The sequence below is a fragment of the Opisthorchis viverrini genome (assembly GCF_000715545.1).
Source record: "Opisthorchis viverrini unplaced genomic scaffold opera_v5_135, whole genome shotgun sequence".
NCBI lineage: Eukaryota > Metazoa > Platyhelminthes > Trematoda > Opisthorchiida > Opisthorchiidae > Opisthorchis > Opisthorchis viverrini.
This window is the reverse complement of record NW_008751792.1, coordinates 1,185,414-1,211,016: the sequence shown is the minus strand read 5'-3', so window position 1 is coordinate 1,211,016 and position 25,603 is coordinate 1,185,414. Positions and strand designations below refer to the sequence as shown.

General features: G+C 43.3%; 2 protein-coding genes across 2 annotated transcripts in view; one reads left to right on the top strand and one right to left on the bottom strand.

Annotated features, from left to right (window-relative positions):
- Positions 1-25,603, bottom strand: part of T265_06537 (hypothetical protein) — a gene marked incomplete at both ends in the record, with an annotated part of 89,354 nt that overhangs the window by 28,165 nt on the left and 35,586 nt on the right. The window lies entirely within an intron of this gene.
- Positions 1-25,603, top strand: part of T265_14061 (hypothetical protein) — a gene marked incomplete at both ends in the record, with an annotated part of 75,990 nt that overhangs the window by 19,952 nt on the left and 30,435 nt on the right. The window contains 12 exons of the mRNA XM_009171832.1: positions 475-690; positions 1,519-1,567; positions 1,842-2,034; positions 2,059-2,216; positions 2,932-3,389; positions 6,281-6,643; positions 9,503-9,636; positions 12,279-12,612; positions 14,083-14,235; positions 15,132-15,472; positions 20,048-20,216; positions 23,603-23,853. Of these exons, the coding sequence (XP_009170096.1) occupies positions 475-690; positions 1,519-1,567; positions 1,842-2,034; positions 2,059-2,216; positions 2,932-3,389; positions 6,281-6,643; positions 9,503-9,636; positions 12,279-12,612; positions 14,083-14,235; positions 15,132-15,472; positions 20,048-20,216; positions 23,603-23,853 (2,819 nt within the window). The remainder of the gene's footprint in view (positions 1-474; positions 691-1,518; positions 1,568-1,841; positions 2,035-2,058; positions 2,217-2,931; positions 3,390-6,280; positions 6,644-9,502; positions 9,637-12,278; positions 12,613-14,082; positions 14,236-15,131; positions 15,473-20,047; positions 20,217-23,602; positions 23,854-25,603) is intronic.

Below are 25,603 nucleotides of genomic sequence, written 5' to 3'. Positions count from 1 at the left end.
TACGGTCTTGTGTCCCAAATTTTCTCATCCGTATATCATAATGCACCCTGGAAAACCTCTCTTGATCCCATACTGTACAAAGTGAGAATGTTAACGCACTTTAGTGTACTAACCTAAAACTGTAACCAAATATTTCCTCCTGGACAACAGTATACCTTTTCCGTACTTTCCCTTTTGGGCGAAAAGATCTGGAACACTTGAACATATCAGCAAAAGGAATGAGGTATATCGAAGCTGAATCGCTTCTTTTAGTCACATAGTGATAACAATCTGTGACTAGTTCCTAGCTTGACTCAATAGATTTCACCTGTTCTGTCAGAATAGGGACCTCCGCTCAGAATTTATTTTTCGCTTCTACTACAGACGTTGCATGAGTTGACAGCACTTTACGAGAAGTATTGATCTTGATTCCAAGAAAGTTGGTTGGACCAGATTCTGACAAATCACAAATCCTCTTTCATTCATCTGTTCCAGATCGCTGTTGACAGCCATATTGTAGATTTTGGACAGGTGGTGATTGGTGAAACTGAAAGGAGATCAGTCATTGTGCGGAACACCGGCGGAAAAGGTGTTCATTTCAAGTTTGCCATCGAGAGTGGCCATCAATTTACCGTTGACAAGACTCGTGATTTGGGATTGAACAGAAATGAACCCGTGCACAACTCAGAAGGGGAGCAAATTCAGTGCGATGTAGGTTTATAGGCTTTTCTGTCCACGGTCGAGAGGACCATTTAAGAGAAACAGTCGGTATTCGGAGAGATTCAAGTTTCTGATTCCATGACGGTTGAAATTCAATTAACTTGACTTTTTTCCCTAAACTAATGCTGTTTTCCCTAGTTCACATGTTGTTCCATCATAAGGATATCACTGTCTCCAGTGAAAGTCACTTGTTATTGTCAGACCATGGTGGGTATATTGCTGAACTGCCAAACCTCTGTCAGCCGAAGACCGTTCCGCTTACTGGCCTTGATAATGGGCTACACAGCTAATACGCCAGACTAGTTAACATCGGTCCGCATTGAATTTTCTTGTTGTGATTATCGGTGAAATCATACAATTTTGCTAGTGAAAATGGACTGATCCAAGCATTGCTGACGTTAGAAGTCTAGTCAAACTATCGGTAGACTCTGTCCCTTTCCTCAAGTCAACCAGATCGTGCAAATTACTTTCATGATTTGTTCAAGTGTAAACCAAACACGCCCATGAAGAATCAAAATGAAATCCCCGAAAGGTTTCATCCATACATAACGACTTATGGGTCTACCACGGGTTACGGTTTTTCTGATTTACACTTTAATTGAACATTATTCAGCGTGGACTCTGTTTCGAAACAGGATTCATTTTTCGTGCCACAAACCTCTGTTGTCTGAATGCTGGTTTCTCCGTAATGTGATAAGACCCATATATGGCTGTTTTGAGGCCGAATTATCTCGGAACTCAAAAGCACCAATGCTTCCGCGTAATATTCGCTCCGAACAAGAATGCTCAACATTTGTTCATTTTCGATCACCCTTTCAGGAACAAACAACGGAAGTTGGAACTGAAAACATTGAACAGCTTGCAGAAAGTGAGTCAACTTTTTGATGGCTCCAGCAACAATTTATTGTACTTTCTCAGAAACGTTTGGATAGTGTTTTTTCTGTGCTTTAAGAACCAACATTTTTTTACTTTAATTCCGGTTACTTTCTAAAAACAAGGTGGATGGGTTTTGTTCTTACTCCAGTTTATCTGGATGGGGCGGAAGTTTCTCATCTGTACTAGAGACGATTCATTTTAGTGTTGAGGGTGAACAAGACTTCCCAGTATCCAGATTATTCTGTCCAGGATGAGCAGGGGTTCAGCCGCTAATTTGAGACACCTATGGCGTCAGAGTGGTTTATCCCTGAATCTCAAGGGAAGTGCGTATCAAGCTACGGTACGGGTTGCTTTGTTGTATGGTTGTGAGATTTGGCCTATTCGATCAACGGAACAGAGATGTCTTCAGGTGTTCGACAATCGTTGTCTCAGAACCCTAGCTCGTGTGGGTTGGCATCGGTGAATCCGTAATGAGGCAGTTAGAAAGCGCGTTTCCCGTTGTGTGACGGGTAACTCCATTGAAGAATATGTTCAGCGCCAGAAGCTGCGTTGGTTGGGACATGTTTTGCGTATGCCGCACCATCGCTTGCCGGAGAGAGTGCTGTTTTCCATGCCTAATTCAGAGTGGCATAAACAGAGAGGTGTCCAACCCTTGACTTGACAGATGAGTATGAAGGAGATCACGTATCCAGGATACGGTTAAATCTGTAAAGTCGCTTTAATAATCGTTTTTCAGGTATACTCCTCTGGATGTCTTTGGGTCCAAGCTTTTGGATCCCCTAATTACAGGTTGCTTCATTTTTCATTCTGAAAAATGGTGGATCCTCCGGCTCACGCCGCGAAAGTATGCGCCTAAGATGCTACTGATTTAACTGCATCAGGTGTTTGTATCTAACTGGGATTGTAGTAGCTGCTTCGGTGTGTCAGAGAGAGTACGCGTGTGTGTGTTGTCCGTTCGTCGTTCTACTATTGATCTGGCGTGTGACTTGAGTGGCTGATTGGGTGCGTGTCCGATCGATTTGCTCACGTAACTGGGTTGTGGGTTGACTGGGTATGTGACTCAGTTGTTTGCTTCCCCGCCACGAAAGCGGTATGTGACTCAGTTGTTTGCTTACCCGCCACGAAAGCGGACCGAGTTGACCGTGTGTACACAATACACCCGTGTCATTACTTACGTGTTTTCCTGACCCACTGTGAACTACAGTAGGGATCAAAAATGTTCAGTATCTTTGTGAGTCGTCTGAAGCGGTATTCTTTTAATGCTATACACGTGTTGATGGTACACTTCATTGTTTCTCACCACTCAAGAGTCCGACAACCGCATGGATTTCTATTCCCTCCCATTTCAAAATCTAGCTGACGAACAAGAAGCTTCGGTCGAAGGACAAGCAATCGATGATCTTGAGTTACACACCGACTATCCACAGGAGTTCCAGTGTGGTGAACCAACGGAAGGATTCCTGGAAGCATATAGCAGTACAAAGTTGGAGATCATATGGCGCCCTAGCACGCTGATCCCCACAAATGAAGGTAGTGAATGGTTACTCGGAGAGACAGAGTTCGCCCGGTTCGTGATTCACTTTGAAGAAGCTAGTGTTGAACCAGTTCAAATCTGTGCTCAAGGAACTCCAAAAGATCTGCCCACGTGGCTTTCAACCACTCACATCTTGCTGGGAATATGCTGGTTTGATCGCCTTTATCAGGATAGTTTCTCCATTAACAATCGAACAAATAGTGCGCTCAAGGTTACGGTGAAAATGGACGCACGGATCGAAAAACATCTGGAAATTTTACCGAATATGGGAGCCGTCCAGGTTTGTTGATGCGCCTCCCGAGAACGTTGTGGCCAAGTTTTTGTTGGAGTCTAGATATCAGCAATCCGGTTCCTGCTTGCCCTTCGGTCTTATTCCCTCGGGTTTATACGAGGACGCATATGTGGCTCAGCACGAGTTGCATATTGCATTACCTATTGAGTGGCTTCATTTGATGTGATGGGCCACCTTACTGTCATTCATATGCGCAGAACAAAGTGAAAAGGAAAGAAAAGGCTTAATTTCAATAAATTCGTCATCCGTGCAATCATTTCGAAACAGGTGCTTCAAGTCAGAGTGATGGGAACTTTGGGTCGCCATTTTCCAGCTTAGGTTCGAATGCATAATTTTGATGTCAAGTGGACATTGACGAACTAATTTGTCTTGATTCAAGTGTAAATAAAAAAGAAGCCGGGTAAAGTCAATTGACTCATCAGTTCAAAGCCTCATGGCTGAACTGTTTGGGGCAAGGGCAGCCTGTCTCATTACAGAAATCAGATGTCCCTGACAGCTTCCAGAGACTAATAACACCGAAGCGCTGCTTGAGTCCTCCAGGTGTGGGGAAGGGAAGCGATTAAGATTTTTTTGATTATGTTTGCCTAATAATTGTCTATAGAAGTGGTTCGAAGTGCACCTAAGTCAAGTTCGTTTAGTCTATGAGGTGCACTTTAATTTCGCTCACGTGCGTGTACAGTGTACGAAATTTTGTGCTCTAAGGTACACATTTGTGCCACTTGACTCACTATGGAGGTACATAGTGGAACCATATTTTTCTTTCGTTCCTGTGTGATGCCAAGCCGACTGCAATCAACCAGCATGTGAGCTGATCGCCTTTAATCGATAGCAGATCTGTGGAGCCACAGGTACCCAAACTATTGCGCACCTTGAGGTAAAGTTTTAAGTCCACCTTCACTCCTTCCGGTATTTCCGCCATTGGCCAACGCGAAATTATGGTCCATCATTATTTGAGAAAAACAGTGAAATAGTCTGATAGTATGAGTCAATTCGATTGTAATAAGGAAATCAAATCACTGACCCACCATATGATGGTGTGTGGTGGAGCGATTTTACCACAATGTACTCGTGCATGCGCTGTTCCGTGTCAGTCACTTCAAGATCAGTGTATTAATGCAGCCAGAACCTCGGCGTTTTTGGAGTCCCGGATGATCTCCACCTCCAACATGTTCTTAAGGGTTTCAAATAGCTGCCGGAATTTCGAATTGGGTGCACCAGCAGTATGACCTTCCAGAAATGAGGCCAGCTCTTGTTCAGCTAAAGAGCATGTACCTTAGTGAATTGCATCTGAGTCTCTCCTGAGAAACACGAAGTGGTCGAGGGTTGGCGTACATCGGTCGAATTTCCGATGCCAACCGAGATTAGTAAACATCCAATCCATTGTAAAACAAATCCTTTACACCAGTTTGGAGAACTTATCATCGGTAGTTTCGTTTCAGTAGTTCGTTGTCCGCATTTCTAACGCCCACACTGCATTTCTACTTGATTTTAAAATGACGACTAGTCGAGTGATTTAGAACTTCCTACCTCTGTTCTTGATATATATGGTCATCCTCGTCCGCAGAAATCCTATGAGCTAAACTTTTCAAATAGTTCTCTTTTGGTCGATTGTATCTCTGGAGAGAATTAGTAAAACAGACTCTTAAAGTTGCGAGCACTTTAAATTTTTTTGCGAGCGTGCGACACTATTTTCACCTCGAATGTCCCATAGCCAACATTAACGCCGACAGCATATCAGGGTTCAACATCATCATCATCATTGTCAGCCGAAATAACCGCGTACTCGTCGTACAATGGTTGTAGCTGCCGCAGTTTCTTTCACCGATGATTTGGGGGGACGTAGGTAGCTACGCATTGCAGGCGGGAGGAATAGCTCACCCTCGATAGATGAACTGATCACACTGCATAGGTTGCGCTGGCTTCGCCACGTGCTGTTTATGCCAGTCGACCGACTTCCTCGAAGGGCTCTTTTCGCACAATCATGTGAAGGGTGGAAGACAGCCAGAGGTGGTCAGCGTAGTGTGAAAGTCATTACCAGCGAACTCAGCTGCGCAGGTCATTGCCATATTGCTGGATGGGGACCCCGAGACGGTCCACATCAATGGCTAGAGACATTGTCAGACATGGCCCTGTCCTGCATCCAAGGTATTGCCTTCAATGCATAGCTCCCTTCCCAACCCTCCAATCCCCCACTTCACAGCTCATTGACAGTGCTGGATTTATGCAGCAATTTATCATCAGTGTTCAACACTTGCGATTCACTGCGGTACAGACAATTTATTTCAAAAACGACACCCTTCCCGGTGTTCTGTTGTAGCTGGCCAGCAGTCTGAGCCTCTACATCTGGACTTCTCCTGCCTGGGCCACAGAAACCTGAAAGTAACTCGGCCCTCCCACTAACTTCGGCTAACATGGCAGCAAGCAGTCGAAAGAAATTTACAGCCGAGGGATGATTTTTTTTCTATTTTGTCCTATTCATGCCACCCTTTCAATCTGACTTCACAATAGTGTTTCACCGTTCGCTAGTGCATATTCACAACCGTACACCCCAGTTCCTAACCCAATCTAGGCTACGTAGTTTTCTAGTTTGGCTCCGGAATCAAGATCATCGAAATGTTGCGTCAATCAGCTGATATCTGACCGAAATGTATTGTTGACGTAACCAAGTCAAGTGTGTGAATGCCAGTCTGCATCCAAGAAAGCGACCAAGAGGTAGACCTTTGTGCACCATTATCGGAGACAAACATTACCTGCTTTTTAAAGGCACTATTCACTGGTGCTAATACCATATCTCTCGCTCTTGCCTAAATTGTCAACACTCCCCAAGAAATACGTTTTTCAACACGGACACGCAATTTCCCCTTTCCTACATACAAAAGGCTCATGGTCGTCTAATGGCTCAGGTGAAATTCCTTCCACGACAATCGCTGTCATCTGATCTAGAAGAACTAACAAGTGGGAGAGACTCGCATCTGGGAGAAATGAATGATCAAACTGACTTATCACCACAGTTTGATCCAGACACAGGAGTTCTTCAGGTACCAGTAATAGTTAGTGTGACTGGACAGACAAATGTGTTGAAACTTGTGGTGTCTGCGGTTGTGACGACATCTGACCTTGAACTGACACCGGATGCAATCGATCTTGGGACCGTCGGACTCGGTGAGACGGCAGTCACTAGATTTTCCATCACGAACCCAGGCTTGCTGCCGCAAGAATTCGCCATAGTCAGTTTGCCACAAGTAAGTTAAACAAGTATCTGATCAAAGCCATCAGAAATTACACATGAATTGGGTTCTTCATCTCACGTTTATTTAGGAATATTCGCCAACAGACGGGCATAGGCATTTACAGATTCAAGAGTAGACAGATATCGAGAAATACACTCAGTTGCAAATCAATTTGTCTTCAAGAGATCAGCAACCTTGTGAGAAGTTTTCCTTATGAAAATATACTGCGAAATCTCGAATATCGTGACAACTGAATCATGAGGCAGCCTGTGTGCAGCACATTCAGTTGTAGAATACCATGAACAAAAGATTCAGTTGGGTCTCTCGTGAAAACCAAATTGATTTGCAACTGAGTGTATTTCTCGAAACCAGTCCAATTTGGGTTTAAGTAGAACATAAAGTTGACGGAAACTCGGGGACTGCGCCTACCTGATGAGCCCTAAGAAGGGTGAAACCGGTCGTGGGCTGTCGAAGAGTTTTCAGCAACCCTGTGAGTAGTTTTCTTTATAGACAGATATCATTTTAACTGAGGAATAGCTAACATCTGTCGGCAAGAAAATTCTTCCCGGTTCCCTCGCTAGTGATCTGATACGTCCAGCAAACAATCAAGTGTATTTATTCATACCCACTTGAATATCTCCCATCCACATAGTAACCTTTTTTGGTGAATGCAAGCCGCCACCGTTATCCTTGTGGTACTGCGTCCTGTTTCCTATATTTTCATAGTTTAATATCCGTATATCGAGACCGATTGCGGCAGTAATATGCTCTTGAAAGTTGAATGAACTTGAACCATGATTGGAACTTTGCTGGCCGTTATAAGGAGACTTCAAAACCAAGCTTGTCGCTAGAACAAACGGTAATGGCAGGATTGTAGGAAGACCTCTTATAAAAAAGTTCCTCTAGGATCAAAACAAAACGAAATTCATCTATAGTCCCACGCCTTCTGTGTATGATCTCTTTCGGCAGTCCATGTGTGAAGTCTCGGTCAGAACCTTCCGAGCTAGCATTTTCGCTAAAAGAACTGAAACCAGGTCAACAACACATATACAGCGCATCGTATTTAGAGGGGAGGCAACATTCCGAAGATTCGGACGCCTAGAAACGCCATTAGCATCCGGCTTTCAGTGGATACTGAATCATGATTGACTGTTGGGTCAAAACTTTCAGCCAATCAGATCTTGCCCCAATGCTGAACCAGCAAGCGACCCGATTTTCTGGTCAATCGCGTGCGGGCTGCATCTCTTGGTCGTAGAAGCCCCTTACTACGATCGATAAAGTGGTTTTGGTGTGTCATCGAGGATCATATTGAATTCCATTAGAGGCCCACTGACTGAAAAAAATGCTACTTTATTCTCATGGAAGGATTGGAAAAGAAAGGAGGGTCACAAAGGAGGTCACAAGGTTGCAGAAGACTCTTCTGAGCAGTTTCCTTCATGAAAATATACTGCGACACGTCGAACATTGTATCAACTGAAGCATGAGGCGGCATTTGTGCAGCATATTCAGTTGAAGAATATCTAAAACGAGGGATTCCGTTGAGTCTCCCGTGTAAACCCAGTTGATATGTAAATCAGTGTATCTATCGAAAGGAGATTTACGAAGAATACGAAATAATTTAGTAAACATCAATAAGTGAGTTTGTAGTAGCCGTTTCGGTATGTCGGAGAGTTTGCGCGTGTGTCTCCGCTCGTCGTTCTACTATCGATCTGGCGTGTGACTGGAGTGGCTGATTGGATGAGTGTCCGATCTATTTGCTCGCGGGGGCGTTGTGGGTTGACTGGATATGTGACTCAGTTGTTGGCTTACCCGCCACGAAAGCGGATCAGTTGGCCGCGTGTACACAATACACCCGTGTCATTACTTAGGTGTTTTTCTGACTTACTGTAAACTGCAATGGAATTTTAAGGTGTGGTCTTTTAATACACCAGGAAAGCTCATGTCCAGGAGGAATAGCTTAGTTCCAGTGGTCTTCGCAACTACTGGAAACACATACACGTTAGACGACGTTGCGAATGAACCTTCCACCAAATCAACTGGCCGTTGCTGATCAAACTAGCTCACTCAGTTTGTTTTGGCTCAGAAGGATCTTGGTTGACTCTACGGTCCTACAACTTTACGCCATGCAGATTGAAGTGGCGGAGCAATACTCGACAATGCAGTATCCACCGGTTCTCAAAAGTCACATCCACTCTAATATAGGTGATAAAATTATGCAACAACATTTCACTACCACCATACTAGTTTTATAAACTTGTATAAAAATATATAAACGATAAATAAATTATTTTTCCAAATACACATAACATGGGGTACTGTGACACAAATCTGGAGGGAAACGGTTCTTTCTTGGTCAGTCATGCTGTGAGAAAAACCAATGGTTCTGTATCCGGAGAAGCGATTTAATTGTCACACTTTAATCTGTTCCAGAACTTCGCAGCTTGGCTTATTCATTTCGTGAAAAAGTCCGTAATGTAGAAAACGTTACTTCTAACTAATCGAGTCTGTCAGTAAAACCAGACACATGGCTTTACTCAGTGTCATCTGCAATCTGCCTTTTTTTCATAAATCGTCCCGAATTTGAGTGCCTTCATATATTCATGTATTCCATTTGGTTTGTCAAGAAAAACCGCAGTGAAACCCCTAATTGCGGTAGCATAAGATTTACGTGGACACTGATAACAGTCACATTCACCTCAAAATTCTTGGCTATACCTGTGAAAAGTTCTGATTTGACCAGCGAATTGAAAACCATTTCTCGATATAAATCGTAACACCCTGTTTGTGCTTGTTCTATCTCATCTATAAAGATGCCTTCGGCCAAAACATCAGATAAAGACATATCTGTCTCTCCTTCTTTCCACCCCCAAGTACGTCGATGTTCAGCCCAACAATGGCTTTGGAACAATTCTTCCAGAACAAACCATCGAACTCGAATTACTCTTTACTCCCGACAGAGTCAAAGAATTCAAGTTTCGAATAACGTGCAAAAGTGGAATTGGCAGGTAATCAAGGATTACGTAAAACAAAGTTCCAAAATGCCACTGTTTGGACAGATGCCGAAATTTAGTTCCCTTCAACCTACCAACCGAATGCGCATTTAGGGTTTACAGATGAACGTGGAGTTGTGTTGTTTCCACAACCTTTGACCCTGGACAAAAAGACAGCACAGGGCCCATTCTCCCACACTTTCCATCCGTCTGTGGCAAAAATAAAGACTACTTACTTACGTGGATTTCATACCAAAGGCTAAGATTGACCTTCTGGAATGGATGAAAGTGTTACCTCTCTGATCTACGCTTTTGAATTCCCGGTGGGGTGTCACCCTATCAATCTGTTTGTCGTCTGGCGCCTGATGGCAGTAATTGTGGATAGAGACGCCTAGATGACGTCACAAAAACACCATAGACAACTCAGGGAGATTTTTCCGACTGTGCACTATACTGACCATGTGATCACCTTTGTTGTTTATGTTCTGACATACCAAAATGAAAATTTCCAAGAGTTTGAAATCCTGGATTAGTACATCTGTAAAAGGTTTTGTGAATAACGAACAGTTTGGTACAGCGTTGCAACAAATAAAGATCAGTGGAGGAGTTCTCAGAACAGCTTAGGGATAGGTTTGAAATAAGTGCGCTCAAACGATAAACTGATCCACCCAAGGTCATTTTGGTGCTCTGGAGTAAACATAGTCACCTAATTAAATTGATTACCAGGTAACAAGCACTAACAAATGTCTGTTTCACCGGAATGATGATGATGGTGGTAACAGTTAGGTGCACTTGATAAACATAAATACAGTGCAAGAAGAGAATAAGCCAAAAGTTACTTCTCCTTTGGGGACACTTGTTGAGCGTTCCTCAGTCAAGTTCTGGACGCCGGATATGCCTTCTCTGCAGTACAGCTTTTAAGCGTGTTCAGTAGTTGTCCGTGGAGACTTGTGAAGCTCGGTTGTGTGTGAAGTGTGAAGGGGTATCCATTCGTGTTTGATAATTGTACAAACATGAATACAACTTGATGTAAGCTCGACGCGTGACGTAGGTGGTAGCCGCGTCTAAAGAATCATGAGCAAGAAACAAGACAGCAAGATCAATGAGTACGACATACCTAATGCGGCCAGGAAAGCCCGAATTTCAATTCACACGCATTTCTGGTCACATATTGTAGGTACAATATAACTTAAAAAACAATGTTGATAATTAAGAGAATTTCTTATTGCACTGTATGGGGTCAGAATTCAGACTTACCACAGAAATGTCCTATTTGTTATGCGCCGTCAGCATTAGTAACAGAAAAACCGAATGAAAATGAAGGAAAATAGTGTTTTTGCCCATTTTTCTATGCAATATTACGATCCTAAAAGTCAGTATAACATTTATACATACCAGCTGAAGGCAAAACTATCATCCACACAGCTTTGGAACTTAGCTGCTGAGAAATCAGCGTTCCAATGCAGCGGGAACTCTGATTTCAACTGTGCCTCACCCCGATAAGTACAGTGAAAAATGCTGCGAATTCCGTAGTTGATGGAACAACAAATACACAAGCGATGTCTTGATCCAGCTAGAGAACTTTGTTAAAAACTCTATGAGTGCATATGCTGTTTAAGTTATACATTGGACTGCAATGGTGATAAAGGTGATCAAGTGAGGGTCGTTAATCATATCTACCTAATTGTTGGCTCTCATAAGCTGGCCACGTACGATTGCCTAAGATGTATAACCAGAGTGTTGGAGAGCAATAAACGTTCCTTCGCACGCATCGTGTTGCCTAACTTTTCATATCTAAGGTGGTTGTGGGCCGACATTTGGGCATGCAGATAGTTTTAGAACCAGACCTAACTGTCCCCCTCCCTTCTTATTCCACGGGGTTGAAATTAAATGGGATGTGTTCAGAATTAGCATAAGAGAGCGCAAATTCCCAGTTTTTTGTGAATTGGATAGTGCTAAGCCTGGAGTTACCAAATTCAGCACAAAAAGCGCAAATTCCCTCAACCAATCTCCTACAAAAGAACCGTACAACGACGCGACCATCGGCAAACCTTCTATGACCAGTTTCATTCCGGTACGCACCAGATTCCTCGTAAATCCTCTATTAATTTGTTATATCACTATTATTAAGTAAGCACGCCTCCGCACATCTCCGAACTCAAAGTTCGATCCTTCATAAACTGCCAGGTAAAACTGCCAAAAACTGCGGGGTTTTCACGCAAATCATGTTTACAAAGCGGCAGGTAGTAAGATGCATCATGTAAAAACCGATAAAATGTCGAATTAACAAATTCCCATTGCGTATGTTGAAGCCCGGAAAAGCTATTGCATTTGTGAGGATGTAGACTGCCTCAGCGTGAAAATCTCAACTTCCGGCTACTCATGAGTAGTCAACTTAATTTAATAAAAAAAGGCAATTTGTCTTAGTTGTAACACAACTGACCAAGGGAACTCCGTTTATCTGACTGAACTGAAAGTTGTCAAAACCAGGACAACCCTTGGAGCCTCTCTTCTGTTTAATCCTCAGTGCTGACCACCCATAACTTAGTTCATCGAGACAATTGTTTTCACTTTCATGAAGGCCAATATGGTTTGCCTGACAACGTGGTGAAAACGGTGTGCTGCTTGTTTCTTTTTTTCCACATCTGCAATATTAGAACATTCACCATTGACTGCGTTGCAACGTGTGTGAAATCTCCTGTCACGCTTTCCGCACACAAACTCGTCTTCGAACCTACTCCTTTGGGAGAGACAAGTTGTGCACAGTTAACTATTTCAAACCCTCGGCAAACAGTCGGACCAGATGGAACCCTCAGGATGACTAAATCCACAGCTTTTCAGTGCGAAATCATCGACTCAGGTTTTTCCCACCCAAAAGCACACTGGAGCGAGGAACTCATTGCAAAACATGCGCAGGATGAAAAAGAAGGACCCCTGGGATCAGAGTTTCTCACGGTACTTCCCAGGTCGGATACGCTGGAGCCCAACCAGGTATGTGTCTGCTTTGCCCTATGCCGCATCATTAGGTCAAAATCGCCTCTCCTTCTTACAAGGCATAGTTTACAAACCACTGAACAAATTTATTTGACGAATGTTTCGTTTCACGGGAGTAAATCACTTTCTTCAAATCTCAAATCAATGCTAGAATTTACATTGCAGGAGCATCTAATATATCGCATGATGGTAGCAGTAAGATGAGCGTTTATGTGCGGCCTTTATCGGACGCACTTGTTTCAACGAACAATACCTCCTTCGAACATGGGTGGATTTCCTAACTTTTCTCCAGTATTTCTGCTGATATTTGCATCTGACTGTGAAAAGAAAGTCACTCGGCCGTGATTCCATCACAAAACGAATGTGAATTGCTTGTCCCTGCAGGAAACGTTCAAAAAATCTAAACACCCAGTGAATACCACAGCAGGACAACTTGACATATTTTGACTACCGAGTGCGCAAGATGGCTCAACTATTAAGAGCGCGAATTTATTGACCGGAGGGCTCGAACCCAACCCCTGTATCTCGACTTCTCTCTAGTTTTGGGCAACCTGGTAGTATCCCAGCCCCCGTGCTTCCTTCGGTTGGCACGAGAGCTAGGCGCCGGAAGGGCGTTACAGTTGAACAATTTTTTTCTGGCTACCGACGAGGTAGATATTTGAGGATATCTATTTTCTTTAGCGGACCAAATCCGTATAAACCGATAGCATTTTTAATCGACCACGGAGGTACCGGTTTTGTTTTGGTTTGAGAAAAATGCTAAGTTGAATTGGTGGATTCGAGTTCAACCTCAGTCCAAAAGTGTCCTACATTGTACGACTTTGTCCTTACTCGTAACCACACATAACGGGAAGCTTGAGAGAATAAATAAAAAAGTGATCATTTCATCGCATCTCTTCAGTGACCAAGTTTGTAACATTTGTTAGTTGAGACCATAGAGAATGCGGCGTCATATCACGTAAGGTCACTGAGTAACTGCACTCTGTAATTCGCTTGTTCTTGAGCGGACGGTGACACTCTTAATTGTTCTTAGCCACCTCACCCCATGTAAACAGGATTCCTTCGTGCTGGAGTGGGTATTCTGCTTATTCCGCGCTAAACGTAGACAACTGAGCTTTATACCTCTCACTACTCATCAGTAGTGTATAGCCTTCGCAGCGTCAGGGTCAGAATTTCGATCAAACGACGGAAGCCCACTACGGGCTTATGTCAAATGCGTCTGACTCCTCAGAACTCCGCAGAACTGGATACATTCACCTTTGGGTGACACTCCGAGGAATAGTCTGGTAACCGTTTTCGCTATACCCATCGATTATCCATCAACCCATCAAATGAAGCCCTGTGATTCTTCCCTAGTCTTCTATTTTGATTAATGTGAACAGAGTCGAAGCACACTGTTATACCATCACAGTGAACACAGCTTTCTCAGCGATGATCAACCAGGATCGATGCTTTACTTCTTTTCAGACCCGTTCGATAAAAGTCTATTTCTCTCCTACGTTGGATCAACACAAGGTGAAAGAATTAGCAGCAAGAATGAAGGATGAATATACGTTAGTAAAGAAGAGGCAACAAATGGAGTTGGAATTGCAGAAGGCCAGACAAGAAAAGAAAACGAAGGTCAGTCTTTGCTCACACGTTATGCAAATATGTAATAATATATGTAACATAATATATATATAATATATATATATNTATGTAATAATATGCCGACCATTTGAGCATCCTCACTAGTTTGTACCATCGTCGTGCCACTCTCATCATCATTGGTCTTGAAATAAACTCAATTCCACTTCCGTAGCTACCATCGTCGTGCCACTCTCATCATCATTGGTCTTGAAATAAGCTCAATTCCACACACCTTCCGTAGCTGTTTTATCTTTTAGGGAAGAAATTAAAGAAAGTCTGGAGTTCGCAAAACTTAGAACAGTGAGTATGTTCACTGATCGGTTTGAAAGATAGTCTAAATAGGGATCAAAACAAATGTGGATGATAATTTTGGACCCCGAGATAGTTGGACAGCATGCACTAGCTGCATGAATTCACAGTGGGTCTCGATAAACCATCGCCGTGCAGTGTTGTCAAGCTATCGGTTAGTTTTCCAATTTGTCGACGTGCTACCTTAAATGGGAATGGGATGACTTGCCGTTTTGTGTCTAGTCTTTTGAGACAACACAGTTCGGAATAATTCGCACGATGAGTGAAACTTCCATCTAGGGAGTCGTCGTCACCGGAATAGAGTTAGTCAGCACGTGAATACGTGATGTGGATTTCACGCTATGTCTTGTCTAAATTATAATGCATATCAGCCCCCCAGCGCCCAAAATGTTAGTTTTGAAACACTAGCCTGGATATCGCGAGTTCGAAGCCCCTAAAGTTTCGTAAGATACGCACCGCTGATGATTCTTAATAAGAAGGAAACAGTTGTAAAGTACTTCTTGGCTCATCGCTTGGATAGGCGTATATACACTGTAGAGTTCGCTTCACAAACCTGTCTTATGTTAATATGTTTTTAGAAAGTGGCACCTCAAAGCGGAAAAAGACGCCCCGGTACCAAGAATGTTGAAGAGAAGCCGACTTGTGTCGATGCACCTCGTATCATACAGATACCACCAACCGATCCACAATCAATCCACAATAACTCGAAAGAGTTCACGGAGGCCGAACTTGCGCTGCTTCAGAGATATCCCTCAGATGAACTCGAACTTGCAGCAAAAGAACAATGGGATCCCCACAACTCACCGTGTGCAACTGATGGGAACACGTGGCCAGCAACGTATGCTGTCTATCGACTGGCGTGTTTTGTTGCTGACGGGCCAGGTTTTGAGGGCTGGACTGATAACCCTCCTACTTATCAGTAAGTGAAGCATGCTCATTCTTATGGGGTTTTGATAGGGTCCCCTTGGGTCTACTATCCTCCCGTCAGAATTGATTCGTCATTAGCTACTGAGATTAAAATTAAATCTTTTATGGCTCAGCTGATCATTCGAAAGACTATGAGAGGTTGAACAGCTGATTAGAAAGAGGTAAGTCTTCGCCTCACTGACAGCCTAAGAGGAGTGGAGACCGCTATGGCATAGCGATGCTAGTCTTGTCTGAAAAAGTCACATAAGATGTGAGAGTATTGTTCAATTTGGGTGATAAATCGACTTATAAACTGGCCTGACACAGTTTTAACTTGGTCTAGAAACCTGGAAGCCCAGTATTTAGACACAATACTTGGAATTTAATGCAAATGACCAAAAGTAGTGACTAGAGAGGTTGCAATACTAAACCCCTCAAAGGGAATTAGTAGTCAGGCTGTGTCCAATTCTTTGATCGGGAGAAAGATAACCTCTAGATTCTAGCTGGGCAAATAGCTTGCATCCGTCTCGTTGTCACTGCTCAGCTGAGTAGACACATGACCGAAACAGATCCTGCACTCTGTAGCTCCGTGCAGCAGTTGGATCAGTGTTATCCGCAGAACATTCGTCCAATCGATAGAAATGGACTATCCACTGAATACCTGTACTGACCATGACCTAGGGCTGACCGTGTGATTCCCGAATGAACTGCATTCAACTGGACGGTTTTATGGTGGATAAAACACCAAGTGTTTTCAACTACTACTGACTGTGAAAATTTAGGGGGGTACAGTAGCTTAAAACTGTAGTGGAACTGTAGAGAGCATTTAAAATTGTTAATAAAGACCAGACCAGATAAAAATTTGACTTTCTGTTGTAAAACTAATAAGCTTCGGCCAACCGAACCCTTCGTTCGATAATTGCTCATCCGATCTGCGACTAACTACGAACTAATTGTCAACATCCGGTCAGAAAACGTAACTCTCATAGTGTGACATTGACCGACGAGTTAGTACAGTCGGCAAGGCGAACAATGTTAAATTTATCCTGCACTTTACTGGTGGTATATTCGCTAACTTTTGGAAAGTTCCTTGTACACTTTCACCTGCCCACATGTATGAGGATACAAACCTCTGGAACATTTCTTGCTGAACACGCGTGCTGAATAGAACAGACCGGACAACAGTCTAATGCTCCTTCAAAATCCATGAGTACTAAAATTACGAGAGGCTTAAGTAAACCTACAAATTACCTTGAACGGATCGGGCAAGATGGACCAAGTGGTTAGAGCGCGAATTTACTGACCGGAAGGTCCGTAGTTCGAACCCGACCTCTGCCACTCGACTTGCCCCTGTCTAGGCTTGGGCGACCTGGCAGTATCCCAGCGCTCGTGCTTCCTTCGTGTGGCATGGCAGCTAGACACCGAAAGGATACCACATGTGAACGGTTTATTTTATTTATTTCGAACGTATCGGTGAACTAGTGTCAGAACTGGTGTTTATCCCTTCTCACCAACATTCAACAATACGAGGCGGAGCAAGGCAATGTCTCCAGACACCGTCACGTTAGTTCCTCAATAATTTCAGGCCAGTATCGTGATGACAATCTCTTCATTTTCAATCAAGTTCACCTTTAAACATCTCCACTTAAACCTCAACCATTTTTCTTATTTTATAGCAATCTCCACCAAGGTCTTCACATAGAATAAGGACATTGGTCATAAAATGGCTCACAAATAAATTCTACAATAAACGATTTATTTTTCGGCTACATTCCCGGACTACTTTACAAGTACTTTTGTCCTGTCCCAGGTCCGTTGAAGCACTTTTCAGGGTGCATGCATTGGAGTTTCAAAGACTGCGTCTGCTTAGTATATTGTTAAAAACGTCTTGGTTTCAGCTCGTAAATGCTACATCATGCGTCACTGGTCGCACATTTGCGTGTGGATCAGGCCTTTCGCCTGACGAAAACCCTTATGTCCTCTACTTAGTTAGAAGTTTTCGCAACAGTTTGTTTGGTACCGTTGTGACTTCTTGGGATGACTATTTCTCCTCGTCTTCCCTTGACTTGAAACCACCAGTCTATTTAGATGACGATATTCCTGCTTCTAACTCGTCGTTGTGGAAAGTGTCCTCATAGACTCCCTGAAGAACATGGGTAGTTCTCATGTCTCGAAACTCAGCTATTCATCGGGGCAGTCTAAATGAATCATAAATGAGTCATTTACTAGTGATTTAATCTCATCAACCCATCGGAAGCGGCAAATGAACGGTGTGAAGTACGATGTCAGGCGGTGAGCGCTGTCCATGACATGTCTGGCAAGGAGATAGCATATTTTTCGTGCATTTTACTTGCGAGAAACCCGGCAATATCTGTTAGAACAGTGCTGAGACAGCTCGGCGCAATTTAGTTCGCTTGAATTTGGATGCAACCTCAGAGAATATCGACAAGGGTTATTGTAGGTTGACATGTCGTGTCCATAAGTTTGTTGGTTTTGATGTATCTTTTCTGAATAAGTGGGTGCTTCTCATCAGAAAACATGCTAAATCAAAATCTAATCTAACTAAACGTCACGCTTCAAAGCGTCTGCATAAAACGGAGACAAAACAACGCCACTACTCTTTCTCCTGTGAAATACCGCAAATGGCTTTGTGGTACTCATGCGAGGGATACTCCAAAAACATTCCATCTGAATACCTGAAGCTATCCGGATTTCACGATACAGGAAAGCTGTAACATCGTCGGTAGATCTTCGCGCCTCAGGTGCAAGCCAAGAAGCGTCGAAGTTCTCACGGGGAACGAAATTGTGTGGGTAAATGTGATCTTTTCGAGGTCCTGAACACTGGATCATCGATAAAGGCAACGTGCTTGTCGAGTATGACAGCATGCTTGAGAGTCACGTAGGGTTAAGATATGATTTCTTAATGTCTGTTCAAAGCGCCTGTGAATACAAAGTTGAGGCCTGTAAATACGTATGCCAATTTCTTCGACAGCACCTAACATCCTAGGTTTACTACCTTTTGGCAACCTCTATGGAACCTCATAGAAAGGTTTGAAAGCTGCAGCGGTGTTGATCTGATATCCTGCGGCGAGCATGCTGGTTGGTATCTTTTGATAAAAGTCACTGTTGTGCATTCGGAAATCCTTGTGAATCCCCCTTCGTTCGTTGAATGTCCCCAAAGAAGCAACTAAACTACCAGACATATCTAATGGAGTCTGACAAAAAGTCCAGTTCTTCAGATTCCGTTTAATGTATATCACTGGAAGATTTGAATAAGAATTTACAAAACTAAGGTAGAACTATTCGAGCTGTTTTAAGAACAGTGAGCTGAGTGGGAATATCTGTGGACCACATAGTGTTTATGAGTCAAACAGCGAGATTGTGCCGGCTTTTTTCCAACATTCTCCGAACACTCGATTGAATAGTCTGCGCAACGAAACAGGGAGCTGCGCAGTAAAATATTCGGTCACCAATGATCTCTATTTTTTGGTGGCCTGGAAATCTTAGTTGATGCTTCACACATCCCGGCGGGCGTACATATGAGCAAACTGGCCCTCGAAACCAGATGTATTTGGAATCTACATGCCACCAACACCCTTGCTTCACCAGAATTTTAGTAGATGTTCCCTGTCTCACTTTCTTAAAAACGCTTACCACTGGGGGCCCTGATGGCGTCCCCACAAATGGTAACGAAACGTACGCAAGTCTACTGATGAGATCAATTGTCACCTGACCAATTACAAATGAATGCACTCGAGCTACCAATATTACGAACTTTATTTATGACATCCCAGCAAATGCTAAGGTTCTCTCTCGTCGCAAGAATATCTATCGTGATCGTACACTGTTCGTTCTCCGCACAGCATGTAAAGAGAATTCCGCGGGACCGATCTCCACTGTGATGTCAGGTTGTGAATCACACTTGGTTTCACAACTTTCGGCATCACTAAGACCTGAAAGCTCTCTCATGCTTCCAATATTCACCCATAAGGGTGTTTTTTTACAAACCTAGTGTGTATTGTATCACAGAGCAGTTCCATTTTCTTCTCCTAAGCGTATTTTTTAGAGTTTTTGCCGATCACATTTTCAACCTTATGCAATTATCGTGCTACAAATGTCTTCTGAAGGAAGATTGCCTCGAAAATCTGTTTGAAAACCATATCCATCCGAAGAGCTTCTACACTTTGACAGCATCTTACCTCTCACTCCTACGCCAATTTTTCAGAGTTTCTTGACTCCTTACCCGGAGTCAGGCGAGTTGAACAGCATAGTACTGTTTAGATCGAAAAACACAAATCCAGAGTAAAGCGGAGGTTGTCCTCAGCAACTCTACACACGGAGCCATTACTTTTATGCCCCTATCCGAATTTTGCTAGTCCATTGTTTTCTAAGATCAGCCTACGTTAAGCACTTTGTGCAGCCATTCGAAAGCTGCAGATCATACTAACTGATTCAAACTTACTAAGCAAATATAAAAAGATATAATATATTTGAATATATATTTGAAAAATGAGTGAAAACTCACAACCTACAGACCTTTCTGTCAAAACAATTCTGTTTCTCAATGGATCACCTTCTTGCATTTCAGCGTGGAAAATACCGTGTTTATTGAACTCTTGTGTCCAATCGTTCGCCCGGCGCTCAGGATCACGTCACCCCTTGCCATCACAAATCGTCTCGACTTTGGACAAGTCTGCGTTGGTTTAAAAAAGACCATGCACTTTACAGTTCAAAATATCAGTCCGTATGATTTGAAGGTGAGTTTGTGCTCTGTTTTCCTTTTGACGTTCAGCCGACTGATTTGAAAAATCATCCAATTAGAGTGGTTCAAAAATAAGTCAATCTACGGAATCTTGTGTCACCCTTGGAAGAAATGGTTCTGGTGATCATAAAAATACTACGGTTTGATAAATACCAAGCGAAACAATGGAAGAATAGGAAATATGGTGAAAATAGATGCAGAATAGGTTTTTATCCTCATCACCGAAGGGGATGTTCTTATTGAAACTGAGTAAGTGTCTATCAGGTTTTATCTACAACTATCTATATACCACTGCGAGGAGTCAACAAAGAGCAGCGTGAGCCGCTACCTTTGACGATGTGGAGGCCTGATCCACGGATGGCAGTCTGAGGAATGTTAAGAACCCGGCAAAAAACCCCGGCTATATCGCTTCCGGGTGTAGATTCAGTCAGTGTAGCATGGACAACAAAGACCTGTTCACTTCGGCAGTCGCAGCGACGCTTGTTTGACTTTTGGCATGGTAACTGGTCAAATGTGCGGTCTGTCTTGCCCGTTCTTAGACTTCTTGAAGTTCGAAGCGGCCTAGTCGACTGCCATCTACAAGCTGCACATTGGGGACGCACTCACATATCAGCATTCCGCTTGGTCCAATAATCTGATCGATTATCCCCTCTTCAATCTTTGAAAAGTACACTCATCACCCCCGTGGTTGTGGCAAATGGGTCCAGGCTGAGAATGTTAACACCCAGACCACCAGTAGAAATGAGGTCGGTTGGGCCCATCTCTGCCCTCAGTGCACTTTTCTAAGCTGGCCACAGTAGATGCTTTCTTCGGAGGTTGATTTTAATCACCACACTATCAACTGACTAGTTATGTAAGCTGTGTTCGGTTGTACTGATGCTTCTTTTGGTGGAAGGCCTACCCTCCAATGAAGTGCCAGTGACTTCCGGGAACTCGCTCATTCTGATGTAAGCCATCAGGACAGTGAATTTTCGTTAAATTTCTCGGGAATTTCTGGAGCCCTATTCACAATCGAGAAGCTTCCATTGAGTTCATTTCACCGATATTTAGCGCACTTAGACCTGACGGTATGATGCAGCGGCTGCGAAACGCCAGGAAGTTGAATCAACTATTCAGCCGAGACTTCAGTGCAATGAATAGTGCACGTGTCGAAGATAAAGCGAACCAGCTATTCGGTGATTAAGGACAGCTAGACCAAAATGCGATTCATCATTGTCATTGGCAGCAACACCAAGTGAGAGCCGTGCAAGCATGTCAATTTATTCGAATAAAGCCCTATAGTGGAAAGAAAAAATAAGTGGAGGAAGAAGGGGGATCTACAACTGGCAAGCATCCGGCGTGCCTAAGCCTCAATCTATCAATCTGATTAGAAACTGATAGCAGGAACGCCACTGACATCGATTAGCCGCCATATTGCTCAGTGTCTTCAGCGATTCACAGGGAAGGTCATGTAGGTCTCATCGTGGAACGTGGATAGCATCCTAACATTTCGTAATATCCCCGATTCTCTTGTGATATGTCGTATCCTGTCCATCTTCGAAATAGGTACAAAAAATAATGCTGTTATCGGCAGACATATGATTCAGCCAAATTAGTTTGGATTGCTGGATGAACAAAAATTGACGCACGGACTTTTGGACACAAACTGCATTTATCAATTAGTTACGTATTTTCCTCCACAGGGATGCAGTAAATGTTTTCAAGGGGCCCTTGCCATCTAATACTGCCTGAAATGTGTAGGTCTTCATTTTCTGCAAACATGTTCATTCATTGGTGAGTTGAACTAATAACTAACTAAGGTGCTTGAGGTTATTGAGTCACTTGTTCTCAGAATGGTAAGCAGAGTACAATTCCTTAACGTCCCGCCCTGTTGTGGACCAGAGTTTCCTTAACTGTGGTCCCCCGGTCTGGATAGCCACCTGAACGCCTGGTGCGCTTGACCAAACCACAAAAAGTCAACGAATGTGCGAGTCAGCTGATCTATTGATCACTGTCGCGCACAAGCGGGTCAAAAAAAGGGTACTAAGAATACAACTCATCTGTCAAGGGCAAATGAAGAATAACCAATGAAATCTGTCTGAATGAAAACGGTTATTCCATTGGCTGTTATGTAGTCCCGTTACGTTCGGAGCTGATTATCCTAATACCCCCACCCTAGAAAAAAGTTATTTCCCGGAAAGCACTGAACTAACCAAGCTCAGCTAACATTGCTTTTGTGATAGGCCACCGTGGGGAACTTAGTTTTATGAATAATTTGAATAAACACGTTTTTAACGAACCTGTGCAGCTCAAAACCTGAAATGCTCTTCATAAAAAGCGAGACCTTGTTTAGACTATTCAGGCAATCAGCTTTCTGCACCAGGAAATCGCTCACTAATCATATGGTCTAAAGATGGTAACCTGAATCTAGTAAACCCGACCTGCCTGTACCTATCTGACAAGACGTAACATTCACGGTTTATCTCCGAAATCTCCCACTGAATTCTAAGTCATCTGGAGAGATCGTTTCTCGAATCAGACCTTTCTTGAGGCATGTATATGTCGGAGATCCCTTTAGAAGTGGTCGACAGGTTATCCTCTATGGCCGTTCACATCGTAACAAGTTTTCCTTGTTCTCATTGCAAATTCTTCTGTGGACGAAAATGAAATCAACGCTCTTTGTTATTGCATGCTTTAATTGTATAAATGGCACTGGGATATATTAGATACAGTCGGCTGTATCCGACTGTTTCTTCATTCTGACCTCAACCAGACTTATCGGTACGATTTAGTCCTGTGTGCTGGGTAGTTCGAGACCTAAGTTCATCTTGAGTCCGATTTGATTTGTTGGCATAGTGCGGATAAACCACTCATATCAGTTTCACTGTAATGTTTAGGCCCCAATGACCTAACTGACCTTGATTGTTAGCGCTTGAAAACGACTTTAGAAAAGTACGGTTTACTTCAAAGAAAGTATAAAGTCTAAGGATGTGTGACTGGAAGTTGTATCAAACAAAGAACACTTGTATCAACGTATTTTGTCTTGTTTCAGTCCTGTTGCTTTCCTTCAGAAGAGGGTACATTAGGCCAGACACTTTAAGTGGACTGTTCAGAGAGCAAAAGCCAGGATGCACTGTCGGTGAAAGAGTTGTGTAAACGCGCATTTTTAGGAGGCCAGTTGTTAAGTGGAATGGTCAGAAATGTGTATGATTTATTTGTACGGACTTGGGATGGTGTTTGTTTCTAAGATGACTCTACCCTGGACGGTTCATCACTTCTCCGAAACGGTTCGGATGCGTTTTTATCGAGGATCCTAGTGATCCAGTTCCCGAGAATTCGATGACAAAGCCATCCGCCTCAGTTCATAAACTTATTGTCACATTTGTCTCTCTTCAACTACAGCTATCTGCTACGCCACTGAACCCCGTTGGGCCTTTTGAGTTTTTGAGCTCTATGGACCGTTTGAAGTTGAAGGAATCTGTTGAGTTATCGATTCAGTTCGCGCCCACTTATGGTCACACATGGTGTTCTGATTCATTTCAAATCCTCGCCACACCGCTGTTGAGTGAGGACGCACAAAATGGCGACATTGAACAGACTACCTGGAAGTGCCCAATGACAGTCAAGGTCACTGGAATTTGTACAACTCCAAAGTAAGTAGACCGAATTTGCTAACTTGAAACTGTTCAAGAATGGTTCCAAAGCAGTGAGAAGTATTCAATCAACTAAACTAGGCCCTGTATCATGTCACGGAACTTTCTTCGGAAAAATAGGGCGGGCAAAACCGTCCCCCTGAATGGGTGAGATGACCCAAATGGTTAGAGCGCGAATTTACTGGCCGAAAGATCCGTGGTTTGAACCCGACCTCTGCCTCTCGACTTCCCCTATCTATGCTTGGATAACATGGCAGTATCCCAGCCCTCGTGGCATGACAGTTAGGCACCGGGAGAGTACCACAGCTGAACAGGTTTTTTACTCACTACGTTATTCTCCCACGAGGAAACCTCCGAATGAGATAAAACAATTTCATCTACTAGATATTTCACATTAAGAAAATTCGACATAAACGAACAACCTCTCACGCATTCACCACATGAATTCCGGATCAGTGATGGATTTCCCTCCAACTAGTCGGAAGTGCAACTGAACATTATCACACAACGACTGTTCTTGTTGACTTTTTCTGACATTCTTGCTCCCTAAAATTTGCCTCTTTTGGTATAAATTATTCAAGGTCATTGATTACGATAACTCCAGTGTGGTCAATACACCGAAACAACCATTTCTACATGTTGCAGGATTTTAAGAACCGGCACTCAACTCGCTCGCACATGAAAAATACGCCTTCTTTCTCAACATTATTATTCCGGCTAGTCCAAACTCAAGTTGGGAATCACTGACTAGGGTCACCAGCAGTCAAAGTCCTTGGCCGTTCCGGAATGCTAATTCAGTTGGTTCCAACGTGCTCTGCTGGAATGCACTTACTATGCCTGCCTAATTTGCCAGGTGTCCGAAAGTCAAAATCGTGACGTGTCTAAGGCCATCTATCTAGAGCTAACAAGCTCAGTAAAAGTGAAACCCACGTGATGTAAATGATCAGCCATAATAAGTGCTCGAAGACAGTGCAGGGACTAGTCGAAAGAAAGTAACGTGAATTTGGGTCCGTAGCTCTGCTCATCATTCACTTTCATATAACGCGAATTCCGTCGTTTATTAGCTGTGATGGTAGAACGAAAACTGTTTGGAGCTATTTGAATGCGAAGTCCTGACAGGAATGTGAATCGGTCATCAAAACCAGGAGTTACTGAGTCGTCGTTTGATGTACCGGTCACACCAATCGCCTCGCTCAAGCGTGAACACTTTTCGCCTGTTAAGATGTGAAAATTCAGATGCGTCCAACGTGCGTTGGTGGAGTAGTGGTTACACACGCACCTCGCATGCCACATGTCCGGGGTTCATATCCCGGCACGGCCACTGGATGAGCGAAACTCGAGTCCATTGTTTCCCTTTGGTGTGGGCTCATCGGAATAACAGCGCCAGAACAGAAGAACTACCATTCAAACGAGAGGGGTGTGAATACGAACAGAATACATATCCCACAGAACCTGATAACAGAAATTTCAGAATCGTCAACCACAGGATGTATTAGTCCTCACGTGGTGTGGAATGCGCCGTTATCAATCTATATATCATATGCACTTACATGGACATGTTTTAGGATGTGCTTTGCCCGAATCAAGATTCTCTCTTGTATACACTCAGTGGCCTGAGAATTTGCAGGCAGTTAAGCGAGAGAACTATGCTTCGGCATTCGATTCCTGATATTATTCACTGTATAATAACAAAGAAAGTGCTGCTTCATCATCATCATCATCATCAAAGACAGCAACATCAGTGTTGGCA